General features: G+C 33.7%; 3 protein-coding genes across 6 annotated transcripts; 1 reads left to right on the top strand and 2 right to left on the bottom strand.

Annotated features, from left to right (window-relative positions):
* Positions 1 to 1,119: 1,119 nt before the first annotated feature.
* Positions 1,120 to 5,422, bottom strand: LOC149728757 (organic solute transporter subunit alpha-like). Of its 2 annotated transcripts, XM_089888029.1 has the most exons (9): positions 4,962 to 5,422; positions 4,533 to 4,630; positions 4,179 to 4,321; positions 3,722 to 3,807; positions 2,919 to 3,068; positions 2,508 to 2,619; positions 2,065 to 2,205; positions 1,699 to 1,804; positions 1,120 to 1,317 (listed from the first exon to the last, which is right to left on the bottom strand). In XM_089888029.1, exons 3-9 carry the CDS (start codon positions 4,191 to 4,193, stop codon positions 1,172 to 1,174), a joined length of 756 nt encoding a protein of 251 aa, XP_089744155.1. In that variant the 5' UTR covers positions 4,194 to 4,321; positions 4,533 to 4,630; positions 4,962 to 5,422; the 3' UTR covers positions 1,120 to 1,171. The 2 variants fall into 2 exon arrangements, with proteins under 2 accessions (XP_089744155.1, XP_089744154.1); XM_089888028.1 differs by lacking the exon at positions 4,533 to 4,630 and having other exon boundaries at positions 4,962 to 5,421.
* A 1,432-nt stretch (positions 5,423 to 6,854) lies between these two features.
* On the top strand, positions 6,855 to 12,616 carry LOC149728756 (hexokinase-1-like). The gene is made up of 11 exons (XM_089888008.1): positions 6,855 to 7,004; positions 7,328 to 7,490; positions 7,865 to 8,013; positions 8,364 to 8,483; positions 8,804 to 8,914; positions 9,655 to 9,757; positions 10,126 to 10,321; positions 10,740 to 10,895; positions 11,178 to 11,265; positions 11,532 to 11,671; positions 12,085 to 12,616. Exons 1-11 carry the CDS (start codon positions 7,002 to 7,004, stop codon positions 12,227 to 12,229), a joined length of 1,374 nt encoding a protein of 457 aa, XP_089744134.1. The 5' UTR covers positions 6,855 to 7,001; the 3' UTR covers positions 12,230 to 12,616.
* LOC149728755 (uncharacterized protein C20orf96-like) lies at positions 11,966 to 17,677 on the bottom strand. 3 transcript variants are annotated; one of them, XR_016385992.1, is made up of 10 exons: positions 17,398 to 17,677; positions 16,232 to 16,343; positions 15,021 to 15,177; positions 14,274 to 14,491; positions 13,904 to 13,965; positions 13,756 to 13,851; positions 13,065 to 13,256; positions 12,569 to 12,693; positions 12,372 to 12,501; positions 11,966 to 12,316 (listed from the first exon to the last, which is right to left on the bottom strand). XR_016385992.1 is itself a non-coding variant. In XM_089888020.1 (9 exons), exons 1-9 carry the CDS (start codon positions 17,533 to 17,535, stop codon positions 12,441 to 12,443), a joined length of 1,161 nt encoding a protein of 386 aa, XP_089744146.1. In that variant the 5' UTR covers positions 17,536 to 17,677; the 3' UTR covers positions 11,966 to 12,440. The 3 variants fall into 3 exon arrangements, 2 of the variants coding, with proteins under 2 accessions (XP_089744146.1, XP_089744147.1); XM_089888020.1 differs by having other exon boundaries at positions 11,966 to 12,501; XM_089888021.1 differs by lacking the exons at positions 16,232 to 16,343; positions 17,398 to 17,677 and adding an exon at positions 15,540 to 15,686 and having other exon boundaries at positions 11,966 to 12,501.
* Positions 17,678 to 17,821: the final 144 nt, after the last annotated feature.

Here is a 17,821-nt window from a genome sequence, read left to right as displayed (position 1 = left end):
GTATGGCACAAGTCTTGCTTTTCCTGCGAGACGTGTAAGCAGATGCTTACTTTCGAAACGTGCAAGGGACACAACAATCTTCCGTACTGCAGCACCCACTGCCCGAAGACGGGGTCGACCTAAGGGACATCGAAAAATAAATAAACAGCTAACTAAGTTTTCAACGAAAATGTAACTTCATGAATATCAATGTTGTGTTGTGCAAGAATATTATACAGATATAAATGTAAACAATATTTAAAAAAAATGTTGCATCTTGAAATTTATAACTTTTGAAGTCGAATTAAATATTTCAAAGCAATTTTTCGCGTATTAACTAAAAAAACTAAATGGACTAGGCCAGGCACAGCGGGTATTAAGCATTAATGCGTGTACTTAATGTCACAATAATCCCGTATAAATCGCATATTTAACTTAAGTCCAAAAGGCACCCACCGTAGCACCGTATACTAAAGGGTATAGGAAGATGGGACACCTTTTCATTCTATTTTCTCGTTCCATTTAAACATAGAACATTCAAAGAATTGTAAATTCTTCACTTTACGACTTAACCGTTGTTAATTATTTAAAACCCAGAGGCCTCTAACCCAGAGGTAACGGGTTCAAGGCTCGTCGCTGCTACCATTGTGGGCGTATGTGTCCTTGAGCAAGACACTTAACGGCAATTGCTCCAACCCAGTGGTCACTAATGGGTTGTCCAAATTATCAGCCATACATAAAAATAAAAAAAAAATTAAAAAAATAATCACCCACAAAGTAACATACTTGGTAACTCGTAAGCTGGCGCGAGGTGCACACCCGTGTTATAACGACTGTCGTTTTCCGGCCACGCGAGGATAAAGTAAGTTACATTCATTCATTCATTCAAAACACTATCGGGGTATTTGGATAATATGTGCTAAATGTGTCCGTAACCACGCCCAGAACACTCGTGGGCAACTGTTTTACACGGCCACTATTTTCATAGCGATTATCGTTGGCCCGCAAAGATAAAAATGACATTTATTCTTTATAAATAACTTCTTGAAAATAGAACACATTTTCAAAGCTGTGCATACCAGATTGTATACGTAACATGCGCAGAAAGTGTTGATAATTACACAACACACAAAAACGGGGTGCTTGTAATACGATTTTATTAAAACTTTATTAAGCAAGGATAAATGTAAATTTAAACAAATTGCGGCGAAAAATCGGCTTTGTCATTTAGCAAGGGCTCTTGCTCATTGTTTCCAACTTGGTTTTGCTTTCGATGAACAAAAGTTGAAATTACCAGAAGCACAAACATTTCAGGAATAACCATGAGGTGGTGTAAGTCTAAATAGCAGGAGTTTAGTGTTGTGGTAACATTAAGATATGTATGGTATATGTAAGTCATCATTGACAGTGTACTCATAACATGACACAAGTGTACTCATTCTAATTATATGTTATGTGTATGATTCACACTGTGTTGTGTCATCTGGTATGGAAGAATACATGCATGTTATAACTTGACAGTGAGCATAAGGTGTATAAGTACACCATGTGTGTCCAGTGTATAAAAAACCTATAACTTAACATTGAGCATGAAGTGTATGAATACACCATATATGTTTGGTGTACAAGAAGACACCATGATACGATTTGACAGTGAGCACGAGTTACAAAGTCATTCACAAAGTAATTTAAAAAATTAAGTATGAAAATATAAATCACCTTCAGCCCTAACTGAGGCGCTAAAGTTTCTAATGCAAGGTATGGCTCCAACTTTTGCTAATAAACCAAGAAGATTTTGTTGTCCACAAGCTACTAACATAACCAGCTGAAACATATGAAATATAAACATAAATTCGACCTGAATATTTTAAAATTTGGAACACTAAATACTGAATTATTAATAAGATACTTACCACAGTTTAGGTTTACAGCAGTTTCAGTTGTAAAAAAGTTTCTGCGCTACCAAAACTTTATAAAGCTAAAATTTATCTGCTTTTCATCCTAATTTATGATTTAAAATCTCATTCTTAAAAGGCAAACTTTTTTAATAATGAAAAGTTAAAAAAAAGCTATTCAAAACCTTACTTGAATGCAAATAAACTTGGCGTTGATAAAAAATTGACTTGTACTGTTCTTGCTTGCATAAAACATAAGCACAGAGGCGTACATGGCAAATAAAATACTAATTCCATTCACTAATTCAATGACTTGACCAGCTTTGGTTTCCTGCATTTAAATGTGTTTAAGTGAGTGTGGAACTAATCCATGGTTGCCACTCTAATGTGCACAGTTGAGTTGCTAAAGCTTTTGCAGTGTTTGAATAAGCAAACAAGAGTTTTGCTTGATTTGGTCATCTATATTCTATGGGGGAAGAGAACATGAGCGACTTATCCATGGCTACCACTCCCATGCCCACAGTTCAGTTGCTGGGGCTATTACAGTGTGTAAATAAGCAGACATAATAGTTAAGGCTGCATGGAATATATAAACATAGCAACAACATCATGGTGAAGGGATTTTCTACTTACAACACCAAACTTTAGAAATCCATTTGACCACAAAATGGTTTCAATGAAAGCCAACAAAGGTCGAAGCACAACGGCTTGGTAGACTCCAAACTTGATGCCAAGAATGAAAGTTCTGCATTAGGCAAAATTTAAATAATAAATTTAAAAAAAAATTAAATTAATATATTTTTATCCTCTCATGACTGGAAAATGACAGTTGTTATAGCACAAGACGTTACAAGTTAGCTTGATTGTAACTTTTTTAACATAAAATTGTAACATAAAAAAGTCCTAAATAAAACAAGGTCGCTAATATACAATGAAGTTCAATAAAATGCATACAGCTCTCTAAAAATAATTATAATTCACTTACAAATATAGACCACCAGAATTGTAAATAAAAAAGACAGAAACTTATTTCAATAAACTAACTTGCTGACTTTAACTCTTGGACAACACAACCAACAACAGCAAGCAAGTGGGGTGGCTGCTAGAGAGACAGTTTCACATTCATTGGGTTGATTTTCTTGCATCAATTCAAGCATGAAACACATGAATTCTTTCAATGCAAATGAGATGTAACTGGTAGGAGATAATGTTATGTTCAAAGTAATTGGGGGTAAAACTAAGTTTTATGTTGGACTTTTTACAATTGTTGCCGTTTATTTAGTTAGATGAAAGCAAAGGTACTATGATTGAATAATAATAATTTTGAACAGCTTAGTTTAAATATAATATATATATATGCATTTTATTATTATACCGCAAAATGTATTTTTGTTATATTATCTAGCAGCAATCTGTCTTGAACTCAGTTAATTACTGTTTGAATATACTATACAATACATTGCAATACAGTGGATTAAAAATAGTTTTAAACAAATTTGAATATATAATATATATATACAATAAAAAAACAAAGTATGACAATCAAATTATAAAACAACTTGCAATAATCTGAGGAAATGTTTGAACAGTTTACATTTCACAGCAAATTGTTTGCACGATGCACATGAGTATTTAATTAACCTGCTAATAACATCAAATGCAGTGAACATACAAAACAAAAATGATTGATAAATATTAATGCTAATTAGTTTTTTAATCCAAATTTTAATTACAAATTTTATTTCTTAAGTCATGACAGTACACAGGATTAAAAAATCGCAAAAATTACAAAAGCGCAAATTTTTGCAATTATTTCAAGGGCACTGCATCAACAGTTCAACACTTACATGGCAAATACAAGTTCACAAACAATACTAGATCGTGGCGATATTAAAGCTAGATATGCCATGGTGGAATACACAACATATACTGCCTAAAGTAGATTAGAAAATTTAAGCATTTTATTTTGAAATGTTTTATAGAAATTTCCTGGTTGGTTAAACAATGACCATTAGTATATAAGTTCTAAGTCCTGGGTACCTGGCTGTCCATTAGAAACCCAATACTCAACTAACTCACTCATTAATTCTCAGCTTAACAGACTTGCAGTAATTAAATAACCACAACTGCATATTGGAATTGCATAATATTTTATACCAAGGATCTATATTTCAGTCAAGTCTACAGACTCTAAACTGGAATGCAGAAATAGTTTAACATTAACTATACTTTAAACCGGCAATATATATAATATATAATAATAAAAACAACTAAATAATAAAAGCAATTTCATATATCAATTACCTGTATGTACTTCATTCTGTAAAGTGGCCCATTGGTGTTGGAGTATCTATGTTTGTACACATTATCATAGATGTATATGAGCCATGTTAGTAAAAGTAGAAATGAATAGATTCCCACCACGACAAATTCACCAGTTGATAGCTCTGAAATAAAATTACCATTCAAAATATGTAAATTTAAAACATGAATGAATGCGCTTATTAATCCCCACAGGGCAAAGCAAGTCATTATAAACACCACAGGTGTTATGTTTTATACATCTTATGCCCATGTACAAGTTACCACATATGCAACTTCGTGGGTACTTGTTTTTTTCCCAAACTCAGTGTACTCAAGTTTTGCCACTTCACCAACCACTGTGTTCTAGTCTGCAGAATTTGGCAGTTCCTGCCAGGTTTTCGCTTGGGCTACGTCCTTTTTTCTCGAACAAGCGTGGTGTTATTGAAAATTGGCTGGCAAAGTATGTACATTTCCAAGTCACTTAAGCAAATCCAACTAATTAAATTTAATACAGATTTGGCTCACAATTAAGTGAATTGTAAACTTAATTGCTCGTTTGCCTGCCATACTCTGCAGACTGAACTGCATTGCTGCACCAGATACATACATAAGACCATATTTGTTATAAAACCATATTTAGTATTTGCTGTAAAAAAACTAATCAAAAACGATATTACACCGCTAGAATACCAATATTAGATATTTAATGCATATTACAGTAAAACTGCATTGAGCACAGTAATCTTTAGCGGAGCAAGCATATGAAAAATATGAAAAACTTACCCTGAAAATGCGTTGTAATGTTCGGAGGCATGTCGTGACTACAGTTGAGTACATGATGCGAACTAAACATATTGAAAGCTTATAATGTAAGCAACCAAATCTTCAATACAGTCGCATAACTAATAAATAAGATACTTATCTTATCTACTTTATATCCTGTGATCAAATCACGAGACTTTGTTTCTGTCATTGAACAAACAGATCGATTAAGGTGCATCCCCTGGCGAAAAACATTTTTCCCAATGCGCTTGCGCAACATAATTTGGAAACTATAATTACACAACGCTTTTAAAGAACATTGTGGAAAACAAAGGCATTATAGAGGACAACTTTCACTGTGTTTGCATCGCTAGAAAGTATCCAAAATTGCCACTAAATACTTTTGCTCTGTATTAGGGTGGGGGAAAATAGGACACCGTTTAACTCTATTTTCTTGTCTCATTTATTAGTAAACAAAGAATCATAAAACCATATATTTTCATATAGAAAACGGTTCAATAATTTCTTGAATGTTCTTATTTGTTCACTACCAAATTAGACGAGAAAAAAATGAAAAAGTGTCATATCTTCCCCACCCCGCTATATATATAGGCTGTAAACCACTTACGTTCGTATTTTGCCAATTAAACGACTAGATGCAATAAATTTTTCGTTTTCACGATAGGCAGCTGCAAAGTTAGTATAGGTCTATACTAACTTTGGGCAGCTGTAGCTGTATTTTATGAATAGGACTGTGGGTTATTTAGCTACGAAAGAATATTAATGACAATGATTCGCTTATACCGGTCACGTGATTAGCGTAGTCATGATGACGCAGCTGGTAAGCGGAAAGGGAAAAGGGCATTTTGGAGCTTTTTCTGCATGTTATTATCTGTATTAACAGGAAATTACAGCACCTATTATTATGGGGGCCCAACCTGGTCAAAATACAACACGAATAAATCGCAATAATGTAATAAGTAATGTAATAAGATAAAGAGAATAAAAATGTGTCCCATCTTCCGCCACCCTACTATATTCGTTTTTTATTTTAAAAAAATAAAAAAAACGAAATTATTGAATTGCCAATGTCAGTATTGTTGATCTTCGTAAAAATAGCTCTCATTAAATAAAGTTTTAAAACCTGCCAGTGTACATAAGGTCGCTAATAAAAACCTATGAATTCTTATTATAGTTAGTTCCATTAACGGCGCAATTTATTAAGAATGTGTGTCTTATCATCGTCATACAACGCTATCTAGCACTTTTGTATAAAGAGCATACCGCGAATGACGTCATTTTGTAAACAAAGCCATGTTGCCGTACCATAAACAAATAGTATTTGTTGGAAACTGACTTAATCCTGCCTTTTTCGAAATTGTGCGTCCATATATTTTTATTTTTTTTTCGTTTCCAAAGACTATATTTTATCGTTTCCAAAGAATTATACTTGACCAAATACGTTGACCAAATCTAGCGTTTATGAATCTGCGCTTGAGCAAAAGAAAAAGGCTCTCTCACACAATAACGGTAAAACAACGTAAACCGTGATAAAATGTTGTCCTGTGTTATAGCATGTAGTTGCGGTTTTTGCATTGTCATTCGTGCTGCATTCTGCTAGACGCGTACGCTAACTTTTAGGCGTAGGAATTTGTTTAAATCCTAACCATATAAAGTAAGAATTTATTATAACGAAAACCCAAGTCAAACGTAGGCTGTGTTTCATAGGTAGTTAACCCGACACTATTGTTCAAATGCAGTATGTGTGTACGCGGCCATGCGAACCTGAAAGCTACGAATTTTTAACAGCACGTTTAAGTAAATCAGCAGTTCAGGTTAAATATGTTTGCAAGTATTAGAGAGTTTAGCTCCGTACTAGTCGTTGTGACTTTTACGGAAGAGATGTAATACAGCAAGTCTAAATTGTATCTGACTTCATTGCAGCATGTGTGCCGTCGTTACATCGCGTGTGACATCATATTTGACGGCATTTTCCTTTTCAGGTCGCACTTATGTAATTTAAACAAATTATTTCTTAATTGGATTTGAACAACCAGTATTATGGTAAGAATACTTAAGTTTACTCAATTAATATATTACAACATTAGTGTCTTCCTATACACCAGAAATACATGGTGTATTCATAACCTCATGCTCACTGTTGAGTTACAACATGGGCATCTTCTTATACACCAGACACACATGGTGCATTCATACACCTTATGCTCACTGTCGAGTTATAACATGTGTCATTTCTTATACACCAGACACACATGGTGCATTCATACACCTCATGCTCAATGTCAAGGTGTAACATGCATTTGAACTACCAGCACTTAAATTACAAATGCATCAGTTTAACATCCACTAACACACCATCACCTTAGGTGGATCACGTGATTGAATCTCTTTCTTTATCGGATGATCATCTCATGAGGTTATCCTCCAAGATGTCCCAGGAGCTTGTGAGAGGTCTTCACCAATCCACGAATGACGAAGCCGAGATTAAGATGTTGCCTTCCTTCGTTACAAGTACCCCTGATGGATCAGGTAAAATGTTACTGAAAGGTGACAGGGTCCCAATAAGTGCATGAACGTGGCAGCCTATGAGTTACCATATACCATGTATGTAATTATATGGGGGATTGTTATCTGTATAGCTGGTAATTTAGACAACCCTTTAGGGACCGCTGGATTAGAGCAATTATCATGTGTCTTTCCCAGGGCACACATTTTCCACAATATTAGCAGTATAAAACCTTTAACCTGTATGCATACTATTTGGTTACAAAGCAAGTGCTTAAATACTATGGAATACTTAAAATATATATCTGTACAGTAAAAGTATTAAGTAATGAAATATATATCAACAAAGTGGGCTGTGTTCCTTACCAAGTTAACATTTCAAATTAAATATTTCACAGAAAACGGAGAATTCCTGGCGTTGGATCTTGGTGGAACAAACTTTAGGATTATCTTGGTCAAGATCCAATCTGGAGATTCCCCTAAAATACAAATGGACAACCAAGTTTATGCAATTTCAAATGAGCTTATGACTGGGACAGGCACCCAGGTGAAAAACGACTGAGATAGCGACCTTATTTACATTTGGCAGGGACCAGGAACTGCCCCACAATTCTTACCCACCAAAAATTGGGTCTTACCCAACAAAAATTGATCCTAGGTCCAAACGACCTCATCTATATAGAATTCATCCCTTTTATTTTATTCATTACTGCTTACAATACTGACCTCTAAAACAAACAAGGCTATTAATTATGCACCAAAACATCAGATACACAGAAAGATAAATTGAAAAGGTACTATTTTAAAATATATATATATTTTTTTTAATATTTCATTACAAACACAATGGTTGCTTTATACAAAGTTTATATTGATTCAACCTACCACTGTTTCCAGTTGTTCGACCATATGGTTAACTGTCTGTGGGACTTCTTGGTTGAAAGGGACATGATGTGTCAACTGCTTCCAATCGGATTCACTTTCTCTTTTCCAACTAAAAATCTTGGAATAAAACAGGTTTGAAATTCCTGTTGATTGCATGGTGTTGTGTGTAACTTACTTTATTTTGCGGAAACGGGAAAGCGACAGTCGTAAAACTTGGGTGTTTTGTTTTATACACCTTGTGCCAGTTTATGACTTACTAGGTATGTAACTTTGTAGATGATTATTTTTTTGTGGCTGACAATTTAGACAACCAATTAGTGAAAACTGGGTTGACGCAATTGCAGTTAAATGTCTATTAACCCCAACACCCAAGGTGCAACTATTTCTGCTCACACCCAATACTAACTGGTGTATTTGTAGTTACAGCTTACTTTTATATTTGTTACTTTCAGACAATTTTAGTGAATTGGTCGAAAGGTTTCACAGCAACAGGAGTTGTGGGAGAGGATATTGGTCAATTACTTAACGATGCGATTAATCGAAAGTTTAAAATCAGATGTTTGGTGAGAAAAACGCAATTTTAATAAATAAAACTTTTTATATATATATTATAAAGGAAATATAGTTTCAATTTTTTGGAAACAGATTATAATATGCAATAAAAATAAGTTCATAGCTTAGTTTAAATCACTTTAATATGGTTAAAAATAACTTTTGGGTATACCATGAACAATTTTTAAATAGTTTTCCTTTGCTTACAATGCAACAATTATAAGTAACTTGTTTTGAAATGTATTGACATTATATTGAACACAAAGTCAAAAAGTAAATTTTGGTACAAAATCAAAATAAAATTATTACGTAATAATCATCATGACAAACAGTTCATTTTTTGTCTGAAACTTATAGGAAGTGACATCACACTACATCACGCACGATACTTCTTGTAAACAAACCTTACTTCCATGTTTGACATAATTTTTCTTAAAACAAAGTATTAACACTACACAACCTAAATCTGTTTTTTTTAATCTGATCCTTTACCTGAACATAAAACTTTCTAAATTTAAAAGTTCTTGTTTTTAATGACTGTTGCGTTTCACTTTGTTTTCAGCTAGACTTTATTATTGTAAATACTAAAGATAAAATTGGTATCAGTAAAAAGCATATACCTTAGGGTTGCCTGGGATGTGTTTGACAACTATGAGTGTATAACTGCATTCTTGGAAAAAAGGATCTTGCATCCACTTTACCCTCGAGAAATAAAAATGTAAATAAAATAAAAAATAACATTTTTTTTCAGAACTTTGAGTTGAAAATCATGGCAACTGTTGTAAATGATACGGTTGGAACTTTGGTGTCTTGTGCATTTGACCATCATGATACTTGCATGGGTCTTATTGTAGGTGGGTGATTTTTACGCCAGTTTGTGTTCATCTATATTATTTTGCAGGTTTTATAATGATAACTTACTCTCTTGATTATGGCAAAAAAAGATAAAACTTATAAGACAGGGTATAGCGACAAAATAACAGTTGTTAAACATTTTTAAAACACACACAATTAGTCCAAACCAGTGGCCACTAATGGGTTGTCCAAATTATCAGCCATACATAAATGTAGGCGTAGGTCTATTACTCCAAATCCAAAAGTGCTACCACATATAACCCAGATGCAGTATATAGACACTCAATAATAGAGATTCTGTTCTTCAGCTCTAACCTGGGATATATGTCTATTAATACTTGAGTATAATAATATTCTTATACACCAGGCACAGGCACCAACATGTGTTACATGGAAGCTCAATCTAACATTGAACTACTTAATAATCACAAGACGTTAGAAGGGGAAATGTGCATTAACACAGAGTGGGGGGCATTTGGTGACAACAGTGGTGCTTTGGATGAAATCAAAACAAGTTACGATATCGATATTGATAGGAATTCGCCAAACGTGGGGCAACATATGTGAGTTCTTATTCGAGTAACACTGAATTTTGCAAAATGTTGTTTTTTTTACATTTTTAACCGGACTTTTATTTGTTATTTTAACAGTACTTTTTTTTGTCTCACAAGGTTGTTTAGACGAACTGGATCAATGCAACAGACCTTATCAGTCAAAAAAATACCTGTTAAAAAAAATTTGTAACAATGTAAAAATGCTGTTGTGTAATTTTATTATATATACTTGTATTTGAGTATCATATAATCCTGATAAGGACGATCTGAATAGGGCATCATAATGAAGTCCGCAAAACTTTTGCCATTAAATCAAAAACACAAGTATAATATGCCAGACAATATATTGTAAAGGATACCAGGTTTAAATTATGGCAATAAAAGTAGACATAAAGTTTATTAATTTAACATTTTAAAATATTTTCAGTTTTGAAAAGATGATTAGTGGAATGTACATGGGGGAGTTAGCACGTCTTATTATTGTTGACCTTTCTAATAAAGGTCATTTGTTCCAATCCATTGATAGCAACAGTCTGTTTTACAAATCAGGTTTTTCGACGGCGTTTGTGTCGCAGATATTACAGTAAGTATAGACATTGATAGTTAGATAGACATTTTTGTGAACAAATTTCTTTTACTGATTAATGCAGTGTAAAAAATTCACTGCCGATCCTGCTTTTAAAACAGTACATGTAAACAAAAATAAATATATTTACTAACTTATTTTTACTGATTTTTCTTTGTATTATAGCATAAACGATAACTGTAGCCAAGGTTTTGAATTTTGTACCATTGGGTACTACAGACATTTTCAAAAATAAATAGGAATATTGTATATACGCAAACTTTACATTTACCCATGTAGACCCCACTTTACAAATGAGATGATGCAGGAGTATCTTCGTGGCTATGGGGTGACTTGTAGTGATGAAGACATGACGAAACTGAGAAAGGTTAATTATTTAATAAAAAAAACTAACCTTTTGTTTTTTGGTCATGTTTTTGTAATGCTTACTTGATACTTCACACTTTTATTGGATGCTCTTTCCCATACTTTTTATCTATAGCATATTTTGCAACTATCTTTTTTCTGTTCATTTCCTTCTATTTGGTGTTTCAATAAAATAAACTTCGTTATTGTAACCAAAGAGATAAATAAAAAATTATGTTGTTATGTTAAATTTCATATTTTACCTAACTGTTATTGTTAACATTTTAGATTTGCGAATCCTTGTCTATTAGAGCGGCGTCGTTATGTGCAATTGGTGTGATTGCTGTTGCACGCAAGATTATCGAACACAGGGGACAGAGACATCTAGTGGTAGGAGTGGATGGTTCCGTATATCGAAAACACCCAACGTGAGATTTTTTCCTTTTTTTTGCGTTTTTTTAGTGCTGTGGCTCAATGGTTAGATGCTTGCATCATAACAAAGACTACAGGGTTTAATGCTTAATACGGAGGCATATTTGTTATCGGGCAAAACATTTAAGGAGCAAAACACTTGACTGGTACCTTAAAGGTTGTAGCACCCTGGGTAACAGGAACAAGCAACTAAATCTCAGGTCCCATTTCTTGCCAAGTTGTTTGACCTTACACAGGTAAAATGTCCTCTGTTCATATTAAACTGTTTATGTTAAAAAAAACATTACGAAAAAAAACAAGAGAATTTTATATTTGAAAAAACTGACCATAATAAGCTTTTTAACACTTCGTCAGTAAAATTTGTCGCGAAAAATATAACAAACAATTTCTAACAATTCCTTTTTTCCAGGTTCAAGTCTCTTTTGATAAACACAACCCATAGATTGGCGCCGGAACTTAATATTGATTTCCAACTTTCCACAGATGGGAGTGGCAGGGGTGCGGCTCTTGTGGCGGCAGTAGAGAGCAGAATACAACACATTGTGACGCAATAATCACATTTCAAATCAATCATAGCTGACTGGTTTTATATGCAAATTATTTCGCAATGTTTTAAGTTCTTGTATCGAGATTTCAAAATAACTTTTCTACCTTTTCCACATAGTTCTGTTTTGTATAATTATCTGTAACAGCGTATGCAAGCTTTTAAATTTTAACAAAATTTATCATTAAAAGTTTTTTTATATTTTTTGCGATGTATATATGTTAAATTGGCAGGAGTTGTAGTTTGGGAATGTCCAAATATATTTCCTCATCTGGTTGACACCTGTGTAGTGTAAAAAACTTAGCCACCATATTTATACTTAACTATAGGTCTATAACCTTGCACTTACGTAGCCTTGTCCATTATGTTTAACTCTGGAAATACAAATTTTCTAACATTTGTTTCTCTCATATTGGCAAGGGCGTCTACTTCATATTGCAGTTGCTGAACAACTATCTTTAGTTCTTTTATATCCTATGTACAATGTAGGGTAAGTTGAATAGTACATGGAGAACAGATGTAGCCCAAATAATTACTAAGGCATACCAATTTAAAATGCTGGCACGATGTGTATGAAACAGAACACCTGTGTTATAACGACTGTGGTTTTCCTGCCATACGAGGATAAAGCAAGTTACAATCATTCATTTGTATTATTTAACATACCAATAGGAATATACATTAACCGTTTTTGGAACAGCCATAATATTAGGTCCAGGTAAATGAGCTTTGAAAAGCTTTAGCAATCCAAGTTTCAAAACAATATTTCACTCGATTTTTTGTAAGGACACATGCAACCTTAGATGTAAACCAGATTTACTCATTACCTATAAGCAACACCTTACTTGCTTATTCTGTACAATCTCGTACATTAAGACTTGGTTTTTCCTCGATAATTGTTGTAGCGATCTAGAGGTGCAAGAATCGAAGGCATTCCTGGCTGCACTTCCGACAATTTCTTGTGTTTTGGTCACATGGTGGCCCTCCATCTTTCCCCGCTCACCGTTAATTATTCGCTTCAATTCTTCGAGTTGCATCTTTCAATTCAAAGTTTTTGTTAATGAACGTTTGGGTACGAAACAGGAAAGAATTTTCATTTATATCTGTCAAGAAAATTTGAACTGTTTAATCTTTACAAGGTCTATCATCACTGTCACGCGCTTCTACACGAAGCAAGTGGGGTTGAGATTGTAGAACTCCACGATCTAACTCACTCTGCTTGGAAACATGTTCTGTGCCGTGACTCAGTGGTACTTACATATCAAATGAAGGATGGCAGATTCGATGCTTGATACTTATATCATTGACGTGTATGTGTCTTTGGGCAAACACATTAAAAAAGCAACTCAATCTCTCATTGGTACAATATAAGTGTCCAATTGTCAAGCATGCAGTGTCAGGCCCAAATGCAAATTATCGAGAATTTAAATCATGATTTTTGTAAAAGTTTTGCAAAAATGTTAAATACTTTTTTTGTACAAATTTTGCCATGCACAATTTACTGACCTACAGCTTACAACACTATCATAAACCCACCCTGTGTTCTGTAGATAGGTTCCCAACATTATTGGTAAGCTTGGCAATACACATTGCTTTCACAGGGTATTCCTTATCCTTGTATGTACGTAACACCTGGAACAAAACAAAGATTAATTTCAAACCAACATCTCATACACTACAATACCTGTAAGTCATACAGATAAGACTGAACTTTACCATCCAGGTATTCTGCTTCATTTGCTAATTCTGCAAGAAAAATTAAACCTATAAATCTAAGTTACGGCAACAAATTTTTTTTTTACTATATTTAGGACATTTTACACACAATTTGATTATTGTTTAATTAAATGCTGTTTATTTCTTATATTATATTGTTACAGTTACTCCTTTTATCGAAAACTTTAATTCTTTAATTTCTTTTTTTTTATTAAAAGGCGTGTTTTCACAACTATTGTTTCACCGTTACTACCTGTCTTTTCGGATTTTTAAACTTCTTTTGCTCTTCGTTATTGTGACTAATAGACAAAAAATTTCATTCATTTAAGTCAATTCACCTGATATATTATTTGCAAACATTTCTGCTTTAGTTTGCAGATCCTTCTGTGCCGCTTCCACTTGGTTCGAATGATTCCTCTCTAAAACTTTTGAAGCAGAAGTGTATCGCTCGTATTTTTCCAGCAGCTTACGAACACCAACATGCGTTGTGTCTTCCCGAGAAATTATTTCTTGTTTTAAAGCTTCGTTATTTGACTTGAGATCCTGTTTCAGTTTCCTAAATTGGACGAACAATAGGCTTATTAAATATTTCATTTTAAATGAAAAATTTTAGGTGTGACACAATATATAACATTTTTTTTAGATCTATTTTTAAAATGTTGTTATGTAATATAGGCCTATATGCTTTGGCAAATGCATAGCTACATGAAAACAAAACGAACATTGTAAAATGAATATGGTGCATCGCGTGTAAGCTATTTCATCGCGTGTAAGCAATTTCAAATGAGAACACTGCAGTAATAACACTCCTGTTTAAAGTACAACCAAGTACTAAAAAAACGGAAGGCACCTCCCCCTATGGGTGCTCCAGTGTTCTTTGCATACTACTGACAAAGGAACCTTCAAATACTTTTATTATATTTTTAAAAAGTATAAAAACCACCATTTTAATCAATAGTTGACCACATATAAACATTCAACTATGCTGTAGCATTTGCAAGTTATTTCAAAATTATTGACACACTTTTATATAATACAGCAGAAACCATAGCTTTTAATCAAATTATTTTTTTCACACAACTTACGTATATTGCTCTAAAGATTTTTTCCTTGCTTCTATCCTCGCATGTAAGATTGATATCCGTTGAGTTTTTTCGATCTCAGCAGAAAGATCGACCACTGGTTCCTTTTTATTCCATGGATGCAAACATAATGAGGAACAAGCTGTTGTTCCACTGGTGCCTTGCGAAATATTACAAGTTTTAAACTAAGTTTTAGTTTATTGGCTGCAATGCATGACACAACTGTTATTTCATATGGGGAGATATACTTAATATTTAAATAGATGACATTTAAATAATTACTACTTTGTTTGGGTTCAAACCTTCAAAAAATATACTTAACTGTTATAGAAAATAACCTATATGTACTGTAACATATATGGTTACTGGTAAGCCGGCACGAGGTGTATGAAACAGAACACCAATGTTAAAACGACTGTCATTTTCAGGCCATGCGAGGATAAAAGCAAGTTACAGTTAATATTTCATTCTCTATTTTGGGACCATATAATACAAAAAGTTAAATATAATGAAACAAATTACTTAATTTTATTGATCTGCCTGCATGGTGAGTGCTTGATATTGAAATGTGGCTCATGTTATTTTATTATTTCTCAACAAATAACAATATAAATAACATCACATTATTTTCAAGTTCGTTTTACTGACATTTCTACTGCACTGAACCTAATTCCTACCCTGCAAGATAACAGGAAATAACTTAGATACATTATAGAAGTAGTTGCCAAATTCTTGTAACATATTTGCACTACCAAATAAAGTTTTTCTCATCCTTGCTCAAATTTCAATATAACTTTACTGGATAATAGTAATACAGCAGTACTTAAAAAACTTTACTTTTTACTGTACCCCTCTTAACCAGTTGACAAACCAAGACGTTGCATAAAACTTAAAAACAACTTTATATCTCAATAATAATTTCCTTGTCTTTCCTACAAAAAGCTGCTTTCTTCTGAATTATAGTTTCTCTCAAATCTGCCTCATGCTAAGTATCTACAAACAAACAAATATGACAATTACTGTATCTTATCTTAACTGAACTCATTCAAAAAACACTACAATGCTCTAAAACATTTTAATATATTGCCTAGTTTCCTAATTTACAATCTTATTTACTTTAACTAAAACTTGTCTGAAAAAATACTGTGCCTGTGCAGTTTTAATTATATTTTGAAATTTTTCACATTTAAATGAAAAATAATTGTTTCACACACCTGTTAATGGCCGACTCTTCGAACGAATACTTTTATGAGACGCGGATTTTGTTGGTGAAGGTTGGGTGGAGGGGGGTGGGGGAAGAGACATTCGTTGCCATTGTGAGTAATCCTGTGTCACAATGGAGGATTGTTGGTAAAAAATAATAACTTTGTAATTGTAGACCAAAATTTATTCAAATGAAAACAGTTATAGTCATTAATATACTGTTTTAAAATAACCTTAAAATATGTCAGAACCTAATCTGGTACCAACATATTTAGTTCAGGTATTTTACTCAATACAACTAGCACCCAAATATCACCCAAAAACAAAAAGTAAAAAAAATCTTAAAAATCTGGCGCATAATTATTGTTTTTACACATTGAATGAATGAATGTAACTTATTTTATCCTCGCGTGGCCGGAAAACGACAGTCGTTATAACACGGGTTTAACACCTCGTGCCAGCTTACGAGTTACCATGTATGTTACTTTGTGGGTAATTATTTTTTGGGGGGATTTTTTCATTTTTTTATGTATGGCTGATAATTTAGACAACCCATTAGTGACCACTGGGTTGGAGCAATTTCCGTTAAGTGTCTTGCCCAAGGACACATATGCCCACAATGGTAGCAGCGTCAAGCCTTGAACCCATTACCTCTGGATTACAGGCAGGCGCGCTAACCACTATACCACGGCACCGACATTTTTTGTGGTTGAATATTTTATTCTAAACCAATATCAATGTAGTGTATGTTCATGCAGTAGTGAATAAGAGAGTGACAAGCAAATTCATATGAATTGGTGACAAATTACTTGATTCAAGACAAAAGTTTATACCTTAATTATATAAGAATCTGCAAAATAAGCTTTATGAAAATCACATTCACAATAAACACAGTTAGGTATATTAAAACAGTAGTACTAAAAGATAATCACAGCTTTAATATGTCACAATATTGTGCTTGACAATCCTAAAACTGGGAAAACTATGCTAGAATCTTAAATAAGAAAACGGTGCTAGTGAGGTCCCCTATGTTATCTGCAAACCACTAACCCTTATAAACTAAGCCCTAACTAATAACCCCCAACTACCAACCTCGAACACTTTTCACCAGCCTAATCGGTAACATACTGACGCATTAATCACTAGTGCCAAGAAAACTTTAAAAGCAAAAACTTACCGGCGATGGAATGGGAAAATCTACGTGTAATTTTCCTTCTAACGCTTTTAGGATTTCGTTTTGAATGTCCTCAGGAGATTTTGCGAATCTTGACGCCGCCAGCCTTCCCCAGCCAACCCCTGCTTGATCTTTTTCCATTTTAATTCGGCCAAAATTGCAGCGCGGGTAAAGATACACAAAAATAACGAAAACTTAAAAAGCGTCAAATGTTGCCGAGCAACGTCGTCATATGTCGTGGTTACGCATACGGGCACAATGGGTACGCATACGGGCACGCTATTTTCCTAATTTGAATATTTTGATTTGGAGAGGGGAGTTGTTTGTGGTACGAATAATCACGTTATCAATACGTTGAAATACTTTAAGCTGATTCTAACAGCAAACGTATTGGAGGTGGATTGAACCGTGTACCTTCGGCCTTTGC

This window comes from Ciona robusta, chromosome 11 (assembly GCF_009617815.1).
Source record: "Ciona robusta chromosome 11, ASM961781v2".
NCBI classification, from domain to species: Eukaryota; Metazoa; Chordata; class Ascidiacea; order Phlebobranchia; family Cionidae; genus Ciona; species Ciona robusta.
The sequence above is the reverse complement of the archived record's forward strand: the minus strand, read 5'-3'. Positions and strand labels throughout refer to the sequence as shown.

Coding starts and splice junctions, on each gene's coding strand:
- LOC149728757 (XM_089888028.1), bottom strand. CDS start 5,031: ATGTTTAGTTCGCATCATGTACTCAACTGTAGTCACGACATGCCTCCG. Junction 3,808..4,178: donor ACAGAATGAAGTACATACAG/GTAATTGATATA, acceptor AATCTACTTTAG/GCAGTATATGTTGTGTATTC. Junction 2,206..2,507: donor GATTTCTAAAGTTTGGTGTT/GTAAGTAGAAAA, acceptor ATTTAAATGCAG/GAAACCAAAGCTGGTCAAGT.
- LOC149728756 (XM_089888008.1), top strand. Junction 8,014..8,363: donor TGACTGGGACAGGCACCCAG/GTGAAAAACGAC, acceptor CACTGTTTCCAG/TTGTTCGACCATATGGTTAA. Junction 9,758..10,125: donor TTGCATGGGTCTTATTGTAG/GTGGGTGATTTT, acceptor CTTATACACCAG/GCACAGGCACCAACATGTGT.
- LOC149728755 (XM_089888020.1), bottom strand. CDS start 17,535: ATGGAAAAAGATCAAGCAGGGGTTGGCTGGGGAAGGCTGGCGGCGTCA. Junction 14,492..15,020: donor AAATCTTTAGAGCAATATAC/GTAAGTTGTGTG, acceptor CGTCCAATTTAG/GAAACTGAAACAGGATCTCA. Junction 12,502..12,568: donor AACATAATGGACAAGGCTAC/GTAAGTGCAAGG, acceptor TACACTACACAG/GTGTCAACCAGATGAGGAAA.